General features: G+C 45.2%; 2 protein-coding genes across 2 annotated transcripts; both read right to left on the bottom strand.

Annotated features, from left to right (window-relative positions):
- Positions 1 to 426: 426 nt before the first annotated feature.
- LOC143030366 (uncharacterized) lies at positions 427 to 8,622 on the bottom strand. The gene is made up of 3 exons (XM_076193517.1): positions 8,595 to 8,622; positions 834 to 4,851; positions 427 to 677 (listed from the first exon to the last, which is right to left on the bottom strand). Exons 1-2 carry the CDS (start codon positions 8,620 to 8,622, stop codon positions 1,235 to 1,237), a joined length of 3,645 nt encoding a protein of 1,214 aa, XP_076049632.1. The 3' UTR covers positions 427 to 677; positions 834 to 1,234.
- A 7,281-nt stretch (positions 8,623 to 15,903) lies between these two features.
- LOC143031633 (uncharacterized) lies at positions 15,904 to 24,241 on the bottom strand. Its single transcript, XM_076195738.1, has 2 exons — positions 23,971 to 24,241; positions 15,904 to 23,814 (listed from the first exon to the last, which is right to left on the bottom strand). Exon 2 carries the CDS (start codon positions 22,900 to 22,902, stop codon positions 16,660 to 16,662), a length of 6,243 nt encoding a protein of 2,080 aa, XP_076051853.1. The 5' UTR covers positions 22,903 to 23,814; positions 23,971 to 24,241; the 3' UTR covers positions 15,904 to 16,659.
- Between the last annotated feature and the right edge of the window lie 219 nt (positions 24,242 to 24,460).

The following is a 24,460-nucleotide window of genomic DNA, read 5'->3' as shown; positions in this document are numbered from 1 at the left end:
GCCAGGCATCATGCACCAGAAATTTTAGGAACAGAGTACCTCAGGGCTTTGTCCTATCCCCCACACTCTTTAATCTATACATGAATGATATACTCGCACCCTACACCTCAGAAATCTTTCTACAGAATCCCCTTTGTTTTAACAAACCAGGGAGAAAAATGTAAGAAACTCAGTGCCCAGAGACAGAGGAAATGAATTGCAGCCCTAAGAAGAGCTGGAAACAAAGAATGAAATTGCATGCAGTGATTTTCTCCAGGGAAATCCTAAATCTTATAAGAACCATTTTGCTAACTTTGGCTCAACTTCCAATGTTCCTGTTGATAACAATGTAAGGTAGATGTATCAGGAAAGAAAATGTTTAATTTTGTTGTAACAGTTTTATAACAGATGGGGAAGCCCCTATGCATGTAGCAATGGTCATTAAGGCGTCACAGATTACTCTGCGACGCATAGGGGGTTAGCGTAACGAGTGCCCTCTTTTCTGGGTTACGTAACGTAAACAACGCGGGGTTAAGGATCCACGGGGTACTCGTCGCTAACATTTATTGGCAATAGAAAACACGACTTTCTCATCTTCACACAACAGGTGCTTCCGTTGAAACCATGGCCGCACACAGTAATTGGGAGGAAGAGTAGAAGTAGAAGTAGTAGGAGTAGGAGGAGTAGGAGATGAAAAACTGTAAACAAACCAGAGCAACGCTCGTTACTAACAGCTTTTATACAGAATTACAAATAATCTGAACATGAAATACGAGCAGCTTTAAGGCTAAATTCATTATGACATACAAGAAACAATATACCAGATCTAAAACTAAATTCAGCTCAAAACTCACCGAGTAGGCCGCGAAGGGAGCGGGGTATACAACTGAAGGCGTTTCAAACCACACTGGCTGGAGGCGCGACGTAGCATCGCACCACCGCAACAGGTTCTTACACACCTTCTTAAGTCTAATTCTTAAAGTGAACCTTGTACAAATAATGAGATGCTATCTTGCAGCACAGCTTGCAGACAACTTACAACGATAGTATTCTTAAGCAGACGAAGCTTCTGCTCGCAGCATACTTAAATTAAACATTACGAAAAAACGAACTTAAAAACCTCTTCCGAGGGGAAACGAGCCTTACGACAAAAAGATATGTAAACATGGGGATACACGGACATATAAAAAAGCCCCGTTACCTCTCGTAACGGCACACTCCCTTCCTAATTTTCTAGGGGGAAAAATTACCAAAACTATTGACCTAGCAACACAAGCTCAGAAATGGGTCTTACATATTCATGGGCTTTGTTGTTTACCACAACTCTTACTTGGACCTTCCTGACTAAATCATCCTTACCAGGGAATACTTTGTTTACAATACCCAAGGGCCACTGTCCTTGGGGACACTCTTGGTTTTTTACCAACACTACATCATCCACCTTTACATTTGGAGAGGAATTGACCCACTTTCTTCTGGGTTGTAAAGAGGAAAGATACTCTTTCTTCCATCTCTTCCAGAATTCCTCAGCAAGGTGATGGACATGCTTCCATTGAGATTTGTATACTGCCTTAATATCTATCTCTTCAGGAAGAGTTACAGGAATATCAGTTTTCTGAGTGAGAAGGATGGACGGAGACAAAATGAAAGGACTACTAGGGTCCGAGGAAACAGGAACTAAAGGTCTGGAATTCACGATCTTACATACTTCTGCAAAGAAGGTTACTAACACCTCATGTGTTAATGCCTTGGGGTGATGGTTAGTCAGTATCACATTCATGATGTTGCGGACTATCCCCACCATACGCTCCCATGCTCCACCCATGTGAGAAGCATGAGGAGGGTTAAACAACCAAGTGCAACCTTGACTTGACAAGAAACTATTGACATCACCACCTTCATCGGTAATGGCAAGCAAGTTCAGTGCTTTGACAGCACCTACAAAGTTCGTGCCTCTGTCAGAACGCATCATCTTAACTGGGCCACGAATACAAATGAATCTCTTTAAGGCATTAATGAAGGAAGAAGTACTCAATTCTTCTACAGTCTCTATGTGGATAGCTCTGGAAACAAGACAGGTGAACAGAACGCCCCATCTTTTACTTTCGAGGAAGGAACTTCTAGTGCGCCGAGTTTTTATATGCCAGGGGCCAAAAAGGTCAACTCCTACATAGGAGAATGGCGGATTGGGAGTAAGTCTATCGACGGGTAAGTCTCCCATCTTCTGAACACACACCTTACCTCTTACCCTTTTACAGGTGACGCATTTGGAAATGACCTTAGAAATGGTACGTTTTCCTCCCAAAATCCAGAAACCACCTGTACGGACGGCTCCTTCTGTAATCACTCTCCCTTGGTGGTGCACTGTCTCATGGTAGTGACGGATCAACAACAAGCCTAAATGGGATTCCTTTGGAATAATAATAGGCCTTGCAAGCATACCCAGTATATCACCGCCTTGACTCAACCTGCCTCCTACACGAAGTAGGCCCTTCTGGTCTAAATAAGGAGACAGAGATGCAATGGGACTGGAAGGAGGTAAACAAACTTCACCTTGCAATTTAGTCATGGCAGACGAGAAATAATCCTTTTGGTATGTCTGAACAATGAAATCAGCTGCATCTTCTAGTTGATCGGGTGACTTATGTTTGTTGCATATATGCCAACCTGAACAACACTTGTTACCTTGTTTGAAAGAACGGGCTATATGCTTAAGGAGAGCTACCGCTCTTACAAGTCTCCTCCAACAGGAGAAATTAGAGAACCTCTGAGCTAATGACGCAATTGCAGGCTCTACATTGCTTTTGTTTGCACTAACAAGGGGTTCAGACTCAATTGTGTAGTCTGATACCTTTACTTCTTTATCTGTCTCAGGGCTTACAAGAGGAAAACTTCCACTGGTGGATACAACATCCTCAAATAAGCTTGAGGGACCTGACAACCAATCACTCTGATTTAGGTTGGTTATTTCAAGACCACGGGTAGCCAGGTCTGCTGGATTACAATCTGTAGGTACATAATGCCATTGGTTAGGTTCGGTGGACGACCTAATGTGGTCTACTCTGTTACTCACGTAGACCTGAAATCTACGCCTTTCATTATGAATATAGCCCAAGACAATCATGCTGTCAGAATAGAAATGCCTTGCGTCTAAGGGTTTGTCCAAGCAATCCGAGATGGAATTGCTGAGATTAACTGCCATCACTGCAGCACACAACTCTAACCTGGGAATAGTATGACCATGGTTGGGAGCTACTTTAGCTTGTCCCCTCACAAAACACACCTGGTAGCTTTTGGTATCACTGAAAACCTTAAGATATGATACAGCTCCTACTGCTACTCTGGAAGCATCTGAAAAGGTATGAAGCTCTATCCTGTGAGCTTGAGACAAAGAAATACTAGCAAACTGACGATTGATGCTTATATCCTTGAGGTCACTTAAGGACGTTAGCCATCTGGACCATTTGGTATGGATCTTAGCTGGTATGGGTTCATCCCAACCACACTTTAGATTGGTTATCTCTCTTAGGAGTAGTTTTCCCACTATTATTACTGGGGCTAAGAATCCCATGGGGTCAAACAGACTATTTACAACAGACAGTATCCCTCTTTTTGTCGAAGGCTTGTCTGAATCCATGAACTTATAGACGAAAACGTCTCTTTGGATGTCCCATAAGAGGCCCAGGCTAGACTGCATAGGCATAGAGTCAGAAGTTAGGTTCAGCTCCTGAAGGTTATCAGCCAGCTCACTGGTGGCAAACTTTTCCAGCACTTCCTTACTGTTGGAAGTGATCTTGTGCAAGCGCAGGCGTCCTCCTTCTTGAAGTGCTGACTTAGAGTCTTGGATTAACTTGTAAGCAGTCTCCGCATCTGGCAGAGATGCTAACCCATCATCCACGTAGAAATTGTTCTCTATGAAATAGCGAACTTCAGGAGAGGCATCTTCTACAGACTTACGCAAGCCATAGGTGGCAATGGCGGGAGATGGCGTGTTCCCAAAAACGTGAACAGTCATTCTATACTCAATCAACCTTTCATCAGGGTCATTATTCTTGTACCAGAAGAATCTGAGATAATCTCTTTGCTCAGTCTTCACTTTGAAATTATAGAACATCTGTTCTACATCAGCTGCCACTGCTACAGCTTCCTGACGGAAACGTAGAAGAATCCCGAGAATACTGTTTGTCATATCAGGACCTGACATCAGCATATCATTTAGGGAGAACTCTCTGGATTTGGCAGAAGAGTCGAACACAACCCTGATCTTGTCAGGTTTCTTAGGGTGGTACACCCCAAACAATGGAAGATACCAGCACTTCTGATCAGACTTCAATGGTGGTGCAACCTCAGCATGCCCACGATCTAACATCTTTTGCATGAAGGCCATCATATGCTGACGTTTTTCCGGCTTTGTGCTGAGACTACGATGGAGAGACAGTGTGCGGTGCCACACAAAGTCTCTATTATTACTGGTGGCTACAACATTGGGACGGAAAGGCAGTGGCGCGACCCAATGACCACTTTGATCCTTGCGGAACTCTGAGTTCATAACATCCAAGAACTTCCTGTCTTCAATCGACAGGGCGGCCTTGTCATCATCTTTGGTTACCTTGAACAAATCATCCTTTACTTCAGAAACATGAATCTGGTTACCACATGGTGCGACTATAGAGGGACGTCTATCATGTACAAAGGATGTTTTGAAACTGCTAATGACAGGAGGCCTACAAGTGCCATGGAGACACACTTCCCCAATGATTGCCCAACCCAGACTGGTCTGTTGAGCTAGAGGGGCATTGACAGGTCCAATTCTCTGGTCAAAAATGTAATGAGCTGAAGGCACATCTCGACCAATGATGAGTAAAATCTCAGCTTCAGGAACCAGAGGTGGAATACATTCGGCCAGATCGGACAGATGGGGATAACCACGAGCTATGGCGGGGGTGGGTATCTCTTCTCTTACATTGGGAATGCTGTCGCATTCCACTAACTGAGGGATATGTACCTCTTGTGAGTTATGCCAAGACACGATGGTGTAATTTTTGGTGGTGCGCCCAGAAGCGCCCGTTACACCTGCACAGGTAGCTAGACGATATGAAACCCGATTGCTCAGCTTGTCAAACAAATCGAAAAACTCAGACCTTGCTAAAGAGCAATTGCACTGATCGTCTAGGATGGCATAACACCACACTCCGAGCTCTGGCTTACTTTCAGGATAGACCTTTACCAAGAAGGTCTTGGCGCAGGACTTACTCATGGAGGTGGGGTTACTGCATATCAAGGTACATTTGGAATTGACCGCAGCATCCTCCCCTCCCTGAGTCTTTACTATGGGGGTAAGAACATTTGGAAGCGGCACTTGATTGACTACAGGGGAGCGAGGTGTTTTATCTTGAGCAACCTCCCTTCCATGCTGTGTAACCGCTTGAGTCGAACTCCTCTTCGACCTGGGTTCATCGTGATGTAAGGCAGTCACATGAGTATGGGCCTTACAGAGTTTGCAGAAAGTTCTCTCTTTGCAGCTGGAAGGAGGATGGTTACCTTTGCAACATCTGTTGCACACTCCTTTATCGTTTAAGAAAACCTTCCTCTCGCTCACTGACATGGTGCGAAAAGCCCTGCAGAAATCCAAATGGTGTACGTAGGCATCATGGTAGACGCAAAAATCTCCCTTTTCTGCCTTTCTTTGCTCGGTAGGACTAGCGGCGCCAACAGACCTGTCAGCGCCCATGGTCGACTTACTGCCACTGGACAACATGGTGTCAGTCTTCTTCACACGTACTTGAGGAAACTTAGAGGGAGGTGGCTTCTCTGGTTTCACAAAACCATCGGCTCCAAGGCTTTGATAAGAGAAACATGGATCATTCTCGACCCTTGCCATCTCCTTCACAAACTCAATGAAGAAGGAGAAAGGTGGGTACGGCACACCGTGAGCAGTCTTGTAGTTCATGGCTCTGCCAGTCCACGCTTTCTGTATACAGGGTGGAAGTTTTGCGACAATGGGATTGATGCCTGACGAGGCGTCATAATATGCAAACAGTGTACTGTATACAGGGTTAGCCTTCAAGGCTTCTATCTGGTACAGAATGTCACACAGGTCGTATAACCTTAAGGTGTCTCTAGGTGAAATCCTAGAGAAGTTGGCGAGCTTCTTTTTAATTGAAGTCTCAATGATCGAAGGGGCAGCAAACCTGTCATCCAAGCGCTCCCAAATTCTACTGCACGCCAGGTTTGGATTCTTGGCATTTGAGTTTCTAGTTGTACGGGCCCATTCTTTAGACTCAGGACCTAGGTACTTAACTAACAGGTCTATTTCCTCCTTACATGAGGTGCCTAACTCTTGCACGACTTCCTTGAAACTCTCTTTCCAAACAGCATAGTCTTCCGCAGTATCATCAAACGTAGACAGCCTGCTAAGAAGTAAATCCTTCCGCAAGAAGAACTTGCTCAAATCGGCAGAATTGGAGGTTGTCCCCAATCTAGGAGATGCACTACGAGGAGGTTTTACTACAGGTGGTGACACATAAGAAACATGGTTAGCAACAGGTTGCTGCGCAGGTTGCACAGACCTCACCTTTACCTTTTCGATACGAGGTTCAAAACTGAATGGAACATTGTTAGCAGGCTGTGAGTTAACTCTGAAATCAGAACAGGGCTTGAAAACAGGGCTTTCAGGATTCAAGCCTACCAGATCCTTCTGACTAGCGGAAACATCGACTATACCACCCTGTTGCTCCACATATAGTTGGGTGCGGGTAGCGACTGTACCTTTTAATTGGTCCCAGTCACTGCATGTTTCCCAATCATCGTCGGGTCCTAAGTGCCTAAGTTCGGCTTCGGCTTCTTCCAACTCCTTTTGCTGTGTCATAAGTTTGAACTTGGCCTGCATTTCAGCCTGCTCTTTCATAAGCTGACCCTCCTGTTCGGCAAACTTAACTCTGATACGAGCGGTCTCCACCTTGGCTCGTTGCTTCCTTGCAACACTAACACTGGTGCTACTGGAACGACCTGACCTAACCGACCTTCTTGAACTGCCCTTCATGGAAGGGGGCACACAACGCTCAGAGTGGTCGACGAGGGATAAAGGAACTTGACTGGACTTCGGGTCATCTTGTAAAAACGGTTCAGTGTGGTGTTCCTCTTCCGTGACTTCAACTGAGGAAGAGGAAGCATAGTTACTGATTACCTGACGAAAAGATGCCTGAAAATCCCTGTCTTCGTGCTTCACTGATTCAGCACGAGCCAGACTTTCTGGAGTACGTTCACGCATTAAGAATTCCAGGTACCTTTTTACAGTATCCTGGTACACAGCGTGGGCCTCATACAACCAAGGACCATGATTCGGTTCTTCCAATAAGGCTTGTACTCCTTCTCTACTCGCCTTTACCCTCTCTTCATGCTGATCAGACGCTCTCTGAAAAGCCTCTTGCCCTTCAGCCGTGAGGACTCTGACCCTACCAGAGACGGGTCCTTCATCTATACTGTGGTTGGAAGACATATTGCCAAGCGAGAGAAACAGTGAGAGACAAGACAGTAATATGATAAAGAAGACAAGGAAACTCGAACTTAATCGAAAACCACGGAGTACGTTACCACACTCCTAACTATACGACTATTGAGGTAGACAACAACAGATTAAACCCTACATTTGGTTCAATCTAAAAATGCACATTAGTCGCATGCTTATATTAACATATGACAGGATTTAGGCAAGGTAGCTTGCCTTCAAAGGAAAAACACATGCTTAACTGCGACGTGGTGTTATGTAAACACTGTTGGGGCTTGGCAACCATACGTTGTTGCCACATCACACTCGCGCGCCGATACGATCACTAAGACTGCCACATCACACTCGCGCGCCGATACGATCACTACACTTTGGCTTGCGCTACACTACACTTTTACTTGCGCTACAAAAACAAGCGCACACACGTAAACTTATGCCAGGAAGGCGACACATCAAGTTCATGTGGTGACGACGAGGGGAATCTAGACGTGGCAACGGCGTGCAGGGCGTGGTCTGGCCGACACCTCAAGATGGACTTGGCATACTGCATGGCTAACTTTTAACTCCTTCGCAGCGGCTCTTTTCATTCACCTCTTCACGAAAGCGATTTTCTTGGCAGAGAGCGCCAATGGCCATCGTTTTTCATTTAAGGCGTCACAGATTACTCTGCGACGCATAGGGGGTTAGCGTAACGAGTGCCCTCTTTTCTGGGTTACGTAACGTAAACAACGCGGGGTTAAGGATCCACGGGGTACTCGTCGCTAACATTTATTGGCAATAGAAAACACGACTTTCTCATCTTCACACAACAGGTGCTTCCGTTGAAACCATGGCCGCACACAGTAATTGGGAGGAAGAGTAGAAGTAGAAGTAGTAGGAGTAGGAGGAGTAGGAGATGAAAAACTGTAAACAAACCAGAGCAACGCTCGTTACTAACAGCTTTTATACAGAATTACAAATAATCTGAACATGAAATACGAGCAGCTTTAAGGCTAAATTCATTATGACATACAAGAAACAATATACCAGATCTAAAACTAAATTCAGCTCAAAACTCACCGAGTAGGCCGCGAAGGGAGCGGGGTATACAACTGAAGGCGTTTCAAACCACACTGGCTGGAGGCGCGACGTAACATCGCACCACCGCAACAGGTTCTTACACACCTTCTTAAGTCTAATTCTTAAAGTGAACCTTGTACAAATAATGAGATGCTATCTTGCAGCACAGCTTGCAGACAACTTACAACGATAGTATTCTTAAGCAGACGAAGCTTCTGCTCGCAGCATACTTAAATTAAACATTACGAAAAAACAAACTTAAAAACCTCTTCCGAGGGGAAACGAGCCTTACGACAAAAAGATATGTAAACATGGGGATACACGGACATATAAAAAAGCCCCGTTACCTCTCGTAACGGCACACTCCCTTCCTAATTTTCTAGGGGGAAAAATTACCAAAACTATTGACCTAGCAACACAAGCTCAGAAATGGGTCTTACATATTCATGGGCTTTGTTGTTTACCACAACTCTTACTTGGACCTTCCTGACTAAATCATCCTTACCAGGGAATACTTTGTTTACAATACCCAAGGGCCACTGTCCTTGGGGACACTCTTGGTTTTTTACCAACACTACATCATCCACCTTTACATTTGGAGAGGAATTGACCCACTTTCTTCTGGGTTGTAAAGAGGAAAGATACTCTTTCTTCCATCTCTTCCAGAATTCCTCAGCAAGGTGATGGACATGCTTCCATTGAGATTTGTATACTGCCTTAATATCTATCTCTTCAGGAAGAGTTACAGGAATATCAGTTTTCTGAGTGAGAAGGATGGACGGAGACAAAATGAAAGGACTACTAGGGTCCGAGGAAACAGGAACTAAAGGTCTGGAATTCACGATCTTACATACTTCTGCAAAGAAGGTTACTAACACCTCATGTGTTAATGCCTTGGGGTGATGGTTAGTCAGTATCACATTCATGATGTTGCGGACTATCCCCACCATACGCTCCCATGCTCCACCCATGTGAGAAGCATGAGGAGGGTTAAACAACCAAGTGCAACCTTGACTTGACAAGAAACTATTGACATCACCACCTTCATCGGTAATGGCAAGCAAGTTCAGTGCTTTGACAGCACCTACAAAGTTCGTGCCTCTGTCAGAACGCATCATCTTAACTGGGCCACGAATACAAATGAATCTCTTTAAGGCATTAATGAAGGAAGAAGTACTCAATTCTTCTACAGTCTCTATGTGGATAGCTCTGGAAACAAGACAGGTGAACAGAACGCCCCATCTTTTACTTTCGAGGAAGGAACTTCTAGTGCGCCGAGTTTTTATATGCCAGGGGCCAAAAAGGTCAACTCCTACATAGGAGAATGGCGGATTGGGAGTAAGTCTATCGACGGGTAAGTCTCCCATCTTCTGAACACACACCTTACCTCTTACCCTTTTACAGGTGACGCATTTGGAAATGACCTTAGAAATGGTACGTTTTCCCTCCCAAAATCCAGAAACCACCTGTACGGACGGCTCCTTCTGTAATCACTCTCCCTTGGTGGTGCACTGTCTCATGGTAGTGACGGATCAACAACAAGCCTAAATGGGATTCCTTTGGAATAATAATAGGCCTTGCAAGCATACCCAGTATATCACCGCCTTGACTCAACCTGCCTCCTACACGAAGTAGGCCCTTCTGGTCTAAATAAGGAGACAGAGATGCAATGGGACTGGAAGGAGGTAAACAAACTTCACCTTGCAATTTAGTCATGGCAGACGAGAAATAATCCTTTTGGTATGTCTGAACAATGAAATCAGCTGCATCTTCTAGTTGATCGGGTGACTTATGTTTGTTGCATATATGCCAACCTGAACAACACTTGTTACCTTGTTTGAAAGAACGGGCTATATGCTTAAGGAGAGCTACCGCTCTTACAAGTCTCCTCCAACAGGAGAAATTAGAGAACCTCTGAGCTAATGACGCAATTGCAGGCTCTACATTGCTTTTGTTTGCACTAACAAGGGGTTCAGACTCAATTGTGTAGTCTGATACCTTTACTTCTTTATCTGTCTCAGGGCTTACAAGAGGAAAACTTCCACTGGTGGATACAACATCCTCAAATAAGCTTGAGGGACCTGACAACCAATCACTCTGATTTAGGTTGGTTATTTCAAGACCACGGGTAGCCAGGTCTGCTGGATTACAATCTGTAGGTACATAATGCCATTGGTTAGGTTCGGTGGACGACCTAATGTGGTCTACTCTGTTACTCACGTAGACCTGAAATCTACGCCTTTCATTATGAATATAGCCCAAGACAATCATGCTGTCAGAATAGAAATGCCTTGCGTCTAAGGGTTTGTCCAAGCAATCCGAGATGGAATTGCTGAGATTAACTGCCATCACTGCAGCACACAACTCTAACCTGGGAATAGTATGACCATGGTTGGGAGCTACTTTAGCTTGTCCCCTCACAAAACACACCTGGTAGCTTTTGGTATCACTGAAAACCTTAAGATATGATACAGCTCCTACTGCTACTCTGGAAGCATCTGAAAAGGTATGAAGCTCTATCCTGTGAGCTTGAGACAAAGAAATACTAGCAAACTGACGATTGATGCTTATATCCTTGAGGTCTCTTAAGGACGTTAGCCATCTGGACCATTTGGTATGGATCTTAGCTGGTATGGGTTCATCCCAACCACACTTTAGATTGGTTATCTCTCTTAGGAGTAGTTTTCCCACTATTATTACTGGGGCTAAGAATCCCATGGGGTCAAACAGACTATTTACAACAGACAGTATCCCTCTTTTTGTCGAAGGCTTGTCTGAATCCATGAACTTATAGACGAAAACGTCTCTTTGGATGTCCCATAAGAGGCCCAGGCTAGACTGCATAGGCATAGAGTCAGAAGTTAGGTTCAGCTCCTGAAGGTTATCAGCCAGCTCACTGGTGGCAAACTTTTCCAGCACTTCCTTACTGTTGGAAGTGATCTTGTGCAAGCGCAGGCGTCCTCCTTCTTGAAGTGCTGACTTAGAGTCTTGGATTAACTTGTAAGCAGTCTCCGCATCTGGCAGAGATGCTAACCCATCATCCACGTAGAAATTGTTCTCTATGAAATAGCGAACTTCAGGAGAGGCATCTTCTACAGACTTACGCAAGCCATAGGTGGCAATGGCGGGAGATGGCGTGTTCCCAAAAACGTGAACAGTCATTCTATACTCAATCAACCTTTCATCAGGGTCATTATTCTTGTACCAGAAGAATCTGAGATAATCTCTTTGCTCAGTCTTCACTTTGAAATTATAGAACATCTGTTCTACATCAGCTGCCACTGCTACAGCTTCCTGACGGAAACGTAGAAGAATCCCGAGAATACTGTTTGTCATATCAGGACCTGACATCAGCATATCATTTAGGGAGAACTCTCTGGATTTGGCAGAAGAGTCGAACACAACCCTGATCTTGTCAGGTTTCTTAGGGTGGTACACCCCAAACAATGGAAGATACCAGCACTTCTGATCAGACTTCAATGGTGGTGCAACCTCAGCATGCCCACGATCTAACATCTTTTGCATGAAGGCCATCATATGCTGACGTTTTTCCGGCTTTGTGCTGAGACTACGATGGAGAGACAGTGTGCGGTGCCACACAAAGTCTCTATTATTACTGGTGGCTACAACATTGGGACGGAAAGGCAGTGGCGCGACCCAATGACCACTTTGATCCTTGCGGAACTCTGAGTTCATAACATCCAAGAACTTCCTGTCTTCAATCGACAGGGCGGCCTTGTCATCATCTTTGGTTACCTTGAACAAATCATCCTTTACTTCAGAAACATGAATCTGGTTACCACATGGTGCGACTATAGAGGGACGTCTATCATGTACAAAGGATGTTTTGAAACTGCTAATGACAGGAGGCCTACAAGTGCCATGGAGACACACTTCCCCAATGATTGCCCAACCCAGACTGGTCTGTTGAGCTAGAGGGGCATTGACAGGTCCAATTCTCTGGTCAAAAATGTAATGAGCTGAAGGCACATCTCGACCAATGATGAGTATAATCTCAGCTTCAGGAACCAGAGGTGGAATACATTCGGCCAGATCGGACAGATGGGGATAACCACGAGCTATGGCGGGGGTGGGTATCTCTTCTCTTACATTGGGAATGCTGTCGCATTCCACTAACTGAGGGATATGTACCTCTTGTGAGTTATGCCAAGACACGATGGTGTAATTTTTGGTGGTGCGCCCAGAAGCGCCCGTTACACCTGCACAGGTAGCTAGACGATATGAAACCCGATTGCTCAGCTTGTCAAACAAATCGAAAAACTCAGACCTTGCTAAAGAGCAATTGCACTGATCGTCTAGGATGGCATAACACCACACTCCGAGCTCTGGCTTACTTTCAGGATAGACCTTTACCAAGAAGGTCTTGGCGCAGGACTTACTCATGGAGGTGGGGTTACTGCATATCAAGGTACATTTGGAATTGACCGCAGCATCCTCCCCTCCCTGAGTCTTTACTATGGGGGTAAGAACATTTGGAAGCGGCACTTGATTGACTACAGGGGAGCGAGGTGTTTTATCTTGAGCAACCTCCCTTCCATGCTGTGTAACCGCTTGAGTCGAACTCCTCTTCGACCTGGGTTCATCGTGATGTAAGGCAGTCACATGAGTATGGGCCTTACAGAGTTTGCAGAAAGTTCTCTCTTTGCAGCTGGAAGGAGGATGGTTACCTTTGCAACATCTGTTGCACACTCCTTTATCGTTTAAGAAAACCTTCCTCTCGCTCACTGACATGGTGCGAAAAGCCCTGCAGAAATCCAAATGGTGTACGTAGGCATCATGGTAGACGCAAAAATCTCCCTTTTCTGCCTTTCTTTGCTCGGTAGGACTAGCGGCGCCAACAGACCTGTCAGCGCCCATGGTCGACTTACTGCCACTGGACAACATGGTGTCAGTCTTCTTCACACGTACTTGAGGAAACTTAGAGGGAGGTGGCTTCTCTGGTTTCACAAAACCATCGGCTCCAAGGCTTTGATAAGAGAAACATGGATCATTCTCGACCCTTGCCATCTCCTTCACAAACTCAATGAAGAAGGAGAAAGGTGGGTACGGCACACCGTGAGCAGTCTTGTAGTTCATGGCTCTGCCAGTCCACGCTTTCTGTATACAGGGTGGAAGTTTTGCGACAATGGGATTGATGCCTGACGAGGCGTCATAATATGCAAACAGTGTACTGTATACAGGGTTAGCCTTCAAGGCTTCTATCTGGTACAGAATGTCACACAGGTCGTATAACCTTAAGGTGTCTCTAGGTGAAATCCTAGAGAAGTTGGCGAGCTTCTTTTTAATTGAAGTCTCAATGATCGAAGGGGCAGCAAACCTGTCATCCAAGCGCTCCCAAATTCTACTGCACGCCAGGTTTGGATTCTTGGCATTTGAGTTTCTAGTTGTACGGGCCCATTCTTTAGACTCAGGACCTAGGTACTTAACTAACAGGTCTATTTCCTCCTTACATGAGGTGCCTAACTCTTGCACGACTTCCTTGAAACTCTCTTTCCAAACAGCATAGTCTTCCGCAGTATCATCAAACGTAGACAGCCTGCTAAGAAGTAAATCCTTCCGCAAGAAGAACTTGCTCAAATCGGCAGAATTGGAGGTTGTCCCCAATCTAGGAGATGCACTACGAGGAGGTTTTACTACAGGTGGTGACACATAAGAAACATGGTTAGCAACAGGTTGCTGCGCAGGTTGCACAGACCTCACCTTTACCTTTTCGATACGAGGTTCAAAACTGAATGGAACATTGTTAGCAGGCTGTGAGTTAACTCTGAAATCAGAACAGGGCTTGAAAACAGGGCTTTCAGGATTCAAGCCTACCAGATCCTTCTGACTAGCGGAAACATCGACTATACCACCCTGTTGCTCCACATATAGTTGGGTGCGGGTAGCGACTGTACCTTTTAATTGGTCCCAGTCACTGCATGTTTCCCAATCATCGTCGGGTCCTAAGTGCCTAAGTTCGGCTTCGGCTTCTTCCAACTCCTTTTGCTGTGTCATAAGTTTGAACTTGGCCTGCATTTCAGCCTGCTCTTTCATAAGCTGACCCTCCTGTTCGGCAAACTTAACTCTGATACGAGCGGTCTCCACCTTGGCTCGTTGCTTCCTTGCAACACTAACACTGGTGCTACTGGAACGACCTGACCTAACCGACCTTCTTGAACTGCCCTTCATGGAAGGGGGCACACAACGCTCAGAGTGGTCGACGAGGGATAAAGGAACTTGACTGGACTTCGGGTCATCTTGTAAAAACGGTTCAGTGTGGTGTTCCTCTTCCGTGACTTCAACTGAGGAAGAGGAAGCATAGTTACTGATTACCTGACGAAAAGATGCCTGAAAATCCCTGTCTTCGTGCTTCACTGATTCAGCACGAGCCAGACTTTCTGGAGTACGTTCACGCATTAAGAATTCCAGGTACCTTTTTACAGTATCCTGGTACACAGCGTGGGCCTCATACAACCAAGGACCATGATTCGGTTCTTCCAATAAGGCTTGTACTCCTTCTCTACTCGCCTTTACCCTCTCTTCATGCTGATCAGACGCTCTCTGAAAAGCCTCTTGCCCTTCAGCCGTGAGGACTCTGACCCTACCAGAGACGGGTCCTTCATCTATACTGTGGTTGGAAGACATATTGCCAAGCGAGAGAAACAGTGAGAGACAAGACAGTAATATGATAAAGAAGACAAGGAAAACTCGAACTTAATCGAAAACCACGGAGTACGTTACCACACTCCTAACTATACGACTATTGAGGTAGACAACAACAGATTAAACCCTACATTTGGTTCAATCTAAAAATGCACATTAGTCGCATGCTTATATTAACATATGACAGGATTTAGGCAAGGTAGCTTGCCTTCAAAGGAAAAACACATGCTTAACTGCGACGTGGTGTTATGTAAACACTGTTGGGGCTTGGCAACCATACGTTGTTGCCACATCACACTCGCGCGCCGATACGATCACTAAGACTGCCACATCACACTCGCGCGCCGATACGATCACTACACTTTGGCTTGCGCTACACTACACTTTTACTTGCGCTACAAATACTAGCGCTCTCACGTAAACTTATGCCAGTAATGAGACACATCAAGTTCATTTGGTGACGACGAGGTGAATCTAGACGTGGCAACGGCGTGCAGGGCGTGGTCTGGCCACACCTCAAGATGGACTTGGCATACTGCATGGCTAACTTTTAACTCCTTCGCAGCGGCTCTTTTCATTCACCTCTTCACGAAAGCGATTTTCTTGGCAGAGAGCGCCAATGGCCATCGTTTTTCATTAAGGCGTCACAGATTACTCTGCGACGCATAGGGGGTTAGCGTAACGAGTGCCCTCTTTTCAAGATTACGTAACGTAAACAACGCGGGGTTAAGGATCCACGGGGTACTCGTCGCTAACATTTATTGGCAATAGAAAACACGACTTTCTCATCTTCACACAACAGGTGCTTCCGTTGAAACCATGGCCGCACACAGTAATTGGGAGGAAGAGTAGAAGTAGAAGTAGTAGGAGTAGGAGGAGTAGGAGATGAAAAACTGTAAACAAACCAGAGCAACGCTCGTTACTAACAGCTTTTATACAGAATTACAAATAATCTGAACATGAAATACGAGCAGCTTTAAGGCTAAATTCATTATGACATACAAGAAACAATATACCAGATCTAAAACTAAATTCAGCTCAAAACTCACCGAGTAGGCCGCGAAGGGAGCGGGGTATACAACTGAAGGCGTTTCAAACCACACTGGCTGGAGGCGCGACGTAACATCGCACCACCGCAACAGGTTCTTACACACCTTCTTAAGTCTAATTCTTAAAGTGAACATTGTACAAATAATGAGATGCTATCTTGCAGCACAGCTTGCAGACAACTTACAACGATAGTATTCTTAAGCAGACGAAGCTTCTGCTCGCAGCATACTTAAATTAAACATTACGAAAAAACAAACTTAAAAACCTCTTCCGAGGGGAAACGAGCCTTACGACAAAAAGATATGTAAACATGGGGATACACGGACATATAAAAAAGCCCCGTTACCTCTCGTAACGGCACACTCCCTTCCTAATTTTCTAGGGGGGAAAAATTACCAAAACTATTGACCTAGCAACACAAGCTCAGAAATGGGTCTTACATATTCATGGGCTTTGTTGTTTACCACAACTCTTACTTGGACCTTCCTGACTAAATCATCCTTACCAGGGAATACTTTGTTTACAATACCCAAGGGCCACTGTCCTTGGGGACACTCTTGATTTTTTACCAACACTACATCATCCACCTTTACATTTGGAGAGGAATTGACCCACTTTCTTCTGGGTTGTAAAGAGGAAAGATACTCTTTCTTCCATCTCTTCCAGAATTCCTCAGCAAGGTGATGGACATGCTTCCATTGAGATTTGTATACTGCCTTAATATCTATCTCTTCAGGAAGAGTTACAGGAATATCAGTTTTCTGAGTGAGAAGGATGGACGGAGACAAAATGAAAGGACTACTAGGGTCCGAGGAAACAGGAACTAAAGGTCTGGAATTCACGATCTTACATACTTCTGCAAAGAAGGTTACTAACACCTCATGTGTTAATGCCTTGGGGTGATGGTTAGTCAGTATCACATTCATGATGTTGCGGACTATCCCCACCATACGCTCCCATGCTCCACCCATGTGAGAAGCATGAGGAGGGTTAAACAACCAAGTGCAACCTTGACTTGACAAGAAACTATTGACATCACCACCTTCATCGGTAATGGCAAGCAAGTTCAGTGCTTTGACAGCACCTACAAAGTTCGTGCCTCTGTCAGAACGCATCATCTTAACTGGGCCACGAATACAAATGAATCTCTTTAAGGCATTAATGAAGGAAGAAGTACTCAATTCTTCTACAGTCTCTATGTGGATAGCTCTGGAAACAAGACAGGTGAACAGAACGCCCCATCTTTTACTTTCGAGGAAGGAACTTCTAGTGCGCCGAGTTTTTATATGCCAGGGGCCAAAAAGGTCAACTCCTACATAGGAAAATGGCGGATTGGGAGTAAGTCTATCGACGGGTAAGTCTCCCATCTTCTGAACACACACCTTACCTCTTACCCTTTTACAGGTGACGCATTTGGAAATGACCTTAGAAATGGTACGTTTTCCTCCCAAAATCCAGAAACCACCTGTACGGACGGCTCCTTCTGTAATCACTCTCCCTTGGTGGTGCACTGTCTCATGGTAGTGACGGATCAACAACAAGCCTAAATGGGATTCCTTTGGAATAATAATAGGCCTTGCAAGCATACCAAGTACATCACTGCCTTGACTCAACCTGCCTCCTACACGAAGTAGGCCCTTCTGGTCTAAATAAGGAGACAGAGATGCAATGGGACTGGAAGGAGGTAAACAAACTTCACCTTGCAATTTAGTCATGGCAGACGAGAAATAATCCTTTTGGTATGTCTGAACAATGAAATCAGCTGCATCTTCTAGTTGATCGGGTGACTTATGTTTGTTGCATATATGCCAACCTGAACAACACTTGTTACCTTGTTTGAAAGAACGGGCTATATGCTTAAGGAGAGCTACCGCTCTTACAAGTCTCCTCCAACAGGAGAAATTAGAGAACCTCTGAGCTAATGACGCAATTGCAGGCTCTACATTGCTTTTGTTTGCACTAACAAGGGGTTCAGACTCAATTGTGTAGTCTGATACCTTTACTTCTTTATCTGTCTCAGGGCTTACAAGAGGAAAACTTCCACTGGTGGATACAACATCCTCAAATAAGCTTGAGGGACCTGACAACCAATCACTCTGATTTAGGTTGGTTATTTCAAGACCACGGGTAGCCAGGTCTGCTGGATTACAATCTGTAGGTACATAATGCCATTGGTTAGGTTCGGTGGACGACCTAATGTGGTCTACTCTGTTACTCACGTAGACCTGAAATCTACGCCTTTCATTATGAATATAGCCCAAGACAATCATGCTGTCAGAATAGAAATGCCTTGCGTCTAAGGGTTTGTCCAAGCAATCCGAGATGGAATTGCTGAGATTAACTGCCATCACTGCAGCACACAACTCTAACCTGGGAATAGTATGACCATGGTTGGGAGCTACTTTAGCTTGTCCCCTCACAAAACACACCTGGTAGCTTTTGGTATCACTGAAAACCTTAAGATATGATACAGCTCCTACTGCTACTCTGGAAGCATCTGAAAAGGTATGAAGCTCTATCCTGTGAGCTTGAGACAAAGAAATACTAGCAAACTGACGATTGATGCTTATATCCTTGAGGTCACTTAAGGACGTTAGCCATCTGGACCATTTGGTATGGATCTTAGCTGGTATGGGTTCATCCCAACCACACTTTAGATTGGTTATCTCTCTTAGGAGTAGTTTTCCCACTATTATTACTGGAGCTAAGAATCCCATGGGGTCAAACAGACTATTTACAACAGACAGTATCCCTCTTTTTGTCGAAGGCTTGTCTGAATCCATGAACTTATAGACGAAAACGTCTCTTTGGATGTCCCATAAGAGGCCCAGGCTAGACTGCATAGGCATAGAGTCAGAAGTTAGGTTCAGCTCCTGAAGGTTATCAGCCAGCTCACTGGTGGCAAACTTTTCCAGCACTTCCTTACTGTTGGAAGTGATCTTGTGCAAGCGCAGGCGTCCTCCTTCTTGAAGTGCTGACTTAGAGTCTTGGATTAACTTGTAAGCAGTCTCCGCATCTGGCAGAGATGCTAACCCATCATCCACGTAGAAATTGTTCTCTATGAAATAGCGAACTTCAGGAGAGGCATCTTCTACAGACTTACGCAAGCCATAGGTGGCAATGGCGGGAGATGGCGTGTTCCCAAAAACGTGAACAGTCATTCTATACTCAATCAACCTTTCATCAGGGTCATTATTCTTGTACCAGAAGAATCTGAGATAATCTCTTTGCTCAGTCTTCACTTTGAAATTATAGAACATCTGTTCTACATCAGCTGCCACTGCTACAGCTTCCTGACGGAAACGTAGAAGAATCCCGAGAATACTGTTTGTCATATCAGGACCTGACATCAGCATATCATTTAGGGAGAACTCTCTGGATTTGGCAGAAGAGTCGAACACAACCCTGATCTTGTCAGGTTTCTTAGGGTGGTACACCCCAAACAATGGAAGATACCAGCACTTCTGATCAGACTTCAATGGTGGTGCAACCTCAGCATGCCCACGATCTAACATCTTTTGCATGAAGGCCATCATATGCTGACGTTTTTCCGGCTTTGTGCTGAGGCTACGATGGAGAGACAGTGTGCGGTGCCACACAAAGTCTCTATTATTACTGGTGGCTACAACATTGGGACGGAAAGGCAGTGGCGCGACCCAATGACCACTTTGATCCTTGCGGAACTCTGAGTTCATAACATCCAAGAACTTCCTGTCTTCAATCGACAGGGCGGCCTTGTCATCATCTTTGGTTACCTTGAACAAATCATCCTTTACTTCAGAAACATGAATCTGGTTACCACATGGTGCGACTATAGAGGGACGTCTATCATGTACAAAGGATGTTTTGAAACTGCTAATGACAGGAGGCCTACAAGTGCCATGGAGACACACTTCCCCAATGATTGCCCAACCCAGACTGGTCTGTTGAGCTAGAGGGGCATTGACAGGTCCAATTCTCTGGTCAAAAATGTAATGAGCTGAAGGCACATCTCGACCAATGATGAGTAGAATCTCAGCTTCAGGAACCAGAGGTGGAATACATTCGGCCAGATCGGACAGATGGGGATAACCACGAGCTATGGCGGGGGTGGGTATCTCTTCTCTTACATTGGGAATGCTGTCGCATTCCACTAACTGAGGGATATGTACCTCTTGTGAGTTATGCCAAGACACGATGGTGTAATTTTTGGTGGTGCGCCCAGAAGCGCCCGTTACACCTGCACAGGTAGCTAGACGATATGAAACCCGATTGCTCAGCTTGTCAAACAAATCGAAAAACTCAGACCTTGCTAAAGAGCAATTGCACTGATCGTCTAGGATGGCATAACACCACACTCCGAGCTCTGGCTTACTTTCAGGATAGACCTTTACCAAGAAGGTCTTGGCGCAGGACTTACTCATGGAGGTGGGGTTACTGCATATCAAGGTACATTTGGAATTGACCGCAGCATCCTCCCCTCCCTGAGTCTTTACTATGGGGGTAAGAACATTTGGAAGCGGCACTTGATTGACTACAGGGGAGCGAGGTGTTTTATCTTGAGCAACCTCCCTTCCATGCTGTGTAACCGCTTGAGTCGAACTCCTCTTCGACCTGGGTTCATCGTGATGTAAGGCAGTCACATGAGTATGGGCCTTACAGAGTTTGCAGAAAGTTCTCTCTTTGCAGCTGGAAGGAGGATGGTTACCTTTGCAACATCTGTTGCACACTCCTTTATCGTTTAAGAAAACCTTCCTCTCGCTCACTGACATGGTGCGAAAAGCCCTGCAGAAATCCAAATGGTGTACGTAGGCATCATGGTAGACGCAAAAATCTCCCTTTTCTGCCTTTCTTTGCTCGGTAGGACTAGCGGCGCCAACAGACCTGTCAGCGCCCATGGTCGACTTACTGCCACTGGACAACATGGTGTCAGTCTTCTTCACACGTACTTGAGGAAACTTAGAGGGAGGTGGCTTCTCTGGTTTCACAAAACCATCGGCTCCAAGGCTTTGATAAGAGAAACATGGATCATTCTCGACCCTTGCCATCTCCTTCACAAACTCAATGAAGAAGGAGAAAGGTGGGTACGGCACACCGTGAGCAGTCTTGTAGTTCATGGCTCTGCCAGTCCACGCTTTCTGTATACAGGGTGGAAGTTTTGCGACAATGGGATTGATGCCTGACGAGGCGTCATAATATGCAAACAGTGTACTGTATACAGGGTTAGCCTTCAAGGCTTCTATCTGGTACAGAATGTCACACAGGTCGTATAACCTTAAGGTGTCTCTAGGTGAAATCCTAGAGAAGTTGGCGAGCTTCTTTTTAATTGAAGTCTCAATGATCGAAGGGGCAGCAAACCTGTCATCCAAGCGCTCCCAAATTCTACTGCACGCCAGGTTTGGATTCTTGGCATTTGAGTTTCTAGTTGTACGGGCCCATTCTTTAGACTCAGGACCTAGGTACTTAACTAACAGGTCTATTTCCTCCTTACATGAGGTGCCTAACTCTTGCACGACTTCCTTGAAACTCTCTTTCCAAACAGCATAGTCTTCCGCAGTATCATCAAACGTAGACAGCCTGCTAAGAAGTAAATCCTTCCGCAAGAAGAACTTGCTCAAATCGGCAGAATTGGAGGTTGTCCCCAATCTAGGAGATGCACTACGAGGAGGTTTTACTACAGGTGGTGACACATAAGAAACATGGTTAGCAACAGGTTGCTGCGCAGGTTGCACAGACCTCACCTTTACCTTTTCGATACGAGGTTCAAAACTGAATGGAACATTGTTAGCAGGCTGTGAGTTAACTCTGAAATCAGAACAGGGCTTGAAAACAGGGCTTTCAGGATTCAAGCCTACCAGATCCTTCTGACTAGCGGAAACATCGACTATACCACCCTGTTGCTCCACATATAGTTGGGTGCGGGTAGCGACTGTACCTTTTAATTGGTCCCAGTCACTGCATGTTTCCCAATCATCGTCGGGTCCTAAGTGCCTAAGTTCGGCTTCGGCTTCTTCCAACTCCTTTTGCTGTGTCATAAGTTTGAACTTGGCCTGCATTTCAGCCTGCTCTTTCATAAGCTGACCCTCCTGTTCGGCAAACTTAACTCTGATACGAGCGGTCTCCACCTTGGCTCGTTGCTTCCTTGCAACACTAACACTGGTGCTACTGGAACGACCTGACCTAACCGACCTTCTTGAACTGCCCTTCATGGAAGGGGGCACACAACGCTCAGAGTGGTCGACGAGGGATAAAGGAACTTGACTGGACTTCGGGTCATCTTGTAAAAACGGTTCAGTGTGGTGTTCCTCTTCCGTGACTTCAACTGAGGAAGAGGAAGCATAGTTACTGATTACCTGACGAAAAGATGCCTGAAAATCCCTGTCTTCGTGCTTCACTGATTCAGCACGAGCCAGACTTTCTGGAGTACGTTCACGCATTAAGAATTCCAGGTACCTTTTTACAGTATCCTGGTACACAGCGTGGGCCTCATACAACCAAGGACCATGATTCGGTTCTTCCAATAAGGCTTGTACTCCTTCTCTACTCGCCTTTACCCTCTCTTCATGCTGATCAGACGCTCTCTGAAAAGCCTCTTGCCCTTCAGCCGTGAGGACTCTGACCCTACCAGAGACGGGTCCTTCATCTATACTGTGGTTGGAAGACATATTGCCAAGCGAGAGAAACAGTGAGAGACAAGACAGTAATATGATAAAGAAGACAAGGAAAACTCGAACTTAATCGAAAACCACGGAGTACGTTACCACACTCCTAACTATACGACTATTGAGGTAGACAACAACAGATTAAACCCTACATTTGGTTCAATCTAAAAATGCACATTAGTCGCATGCTTATATTAACATATGACAGGATTTAGGCAAGGTAGCTTGCCTTCAAAGGAAAAACACATGCTTAACTGCGACGTGGTGTTATGTAAACACTGTTGGGGCTTGGCAACCATACGTTGTTGCCACATCACACTCGCGCGCCGATACGATCACTAAGACTGCCACATCACACTCGCGCGCCGATACGATCACTACACTTTGGCTTGCGCTACACTACACTTTTACTTGCGCTACAAAAACAAGCGCACACACGTAAACTTATGCCAGGAAGGCGACACATCAAGTTCATGTGGTGACGACGAGGGGAATCTAGACGTGGCAACGGCGTGCAGGGCGTGGTCTGGCCGACACCTCAAGATGGACTTGGCATACTGCATGGCTAACTTTTAACTCCTTCGCAGCGGCTCTTTTCATTCACCTCTTCACGAAAGCGATTTTCTTGGCAGAGAGCGCCAATGGCCATCGTTTTTCATTATGGCGTCACAGATTACTCTGCGACGCATAGGGGGTTAGCGTAACGAGTGCCCTCTTTTCTGGGTTACGTAACGTAAACAACGCGGGGTTAAGGATCCACGGGGTACTCGTCGCTAACATTTATTGGCAATAGAAAACACGACTTTCTCATCTTCACACAACAGGTGCTTCCGTTGAAACCATGGCCGCACACAGTAATTGGGAGGAAGAGTAGAAGTAGAAGTAGTAGGAGTAGGAGGAGTAGGAGATGAAAAACTGTAAACAAACCAGAGCAACGCTCGTTACTAACAGCTTTTATACAGAATTACAAATAATCTGAACATGAAATACGAGCAGCTTTAAGGCTAAATTCATTATGACATACAAGAAACAATATACCAGATCTAAAACTAAATTCAGCTCAAAACTCACCGAGTAGGCCGCGAAGGGAGCGGGGTATACAACTGAAGGCGTTTCAAACCACACTGGCTGGAGGCGCGACGTAGCATCGCACCACCGCAACAGGTTCTTACACACCTTCTTAAGTCTAATTCTTAAAGTGAACCTTGTACAAATAATGAGATGCTATCTTGCAGCACAGCTTGCAGACAACTTACAACGATAGTATTCTTAAGCAGACGAAGCTTCTGCTCGCAGCATACTTAAATTAAACATTACGAAAAAACGAACTTAAAAACCTCTTCCGAGGGGAAACCAGACTTACTAAAAAAATATATGTAAAAATGGTTATACACGGACATATAAAAAAGCCCCGTTACCTCTCGTAACGGCACAGTCATCATGCCCCCATACATATTTTGAAGGGTATTATACAACAGAGGGAATAGTCCAAGACAAACTATGTAAACTTGTTTTAATTCATAAGTTTTTTTTTCTGTCTTCTCTCCCATTAGTACATGAA

Source organism: Oratosquilla oratoria, chromosome 12, assembly GCF_046742065.1.
Source record: "Oratosquilla oratoria isolate Oo_2021 chromosome 12, ASM4674206v1, whole genome shotgun sequence".
Classification (NCBI taxonomy): Eukaryota; Metazoa; Arthropoda; class Malacostraca; order Stomatopoda; family Squillidae; genus Oratosquilla; species Oratosquilla oratoria.
Note: the sequence above shows the minus strand (reverse complement) of the source record. Positions and strands in the feature narration are given on the sequence as shown.

Excerpts from the sequence above, each read along its gene's own strand:
- LOC143030366 (XM_076193517.1), bottom strand. The coding sequence starts at position 8,622 with ATGTTACGTCGCGCCTCCAGCCAGTGTG. Across the intron at positions 4,852-8,594 it reads TCGCGCCTCCAGCCAGTGTG|CTGAGATTTTACTCATCATT; the intron begins GTTTGAAACGCC and ends TGGTTCCTGAAG.
- LOC143031633 (XM_076195738.1), bottom strand. The coding sequence starts at position 22,902 with ATGTCTTCCAACCACAGTATAGATGAAGGACCCGTCTCTGGTAGGGTC.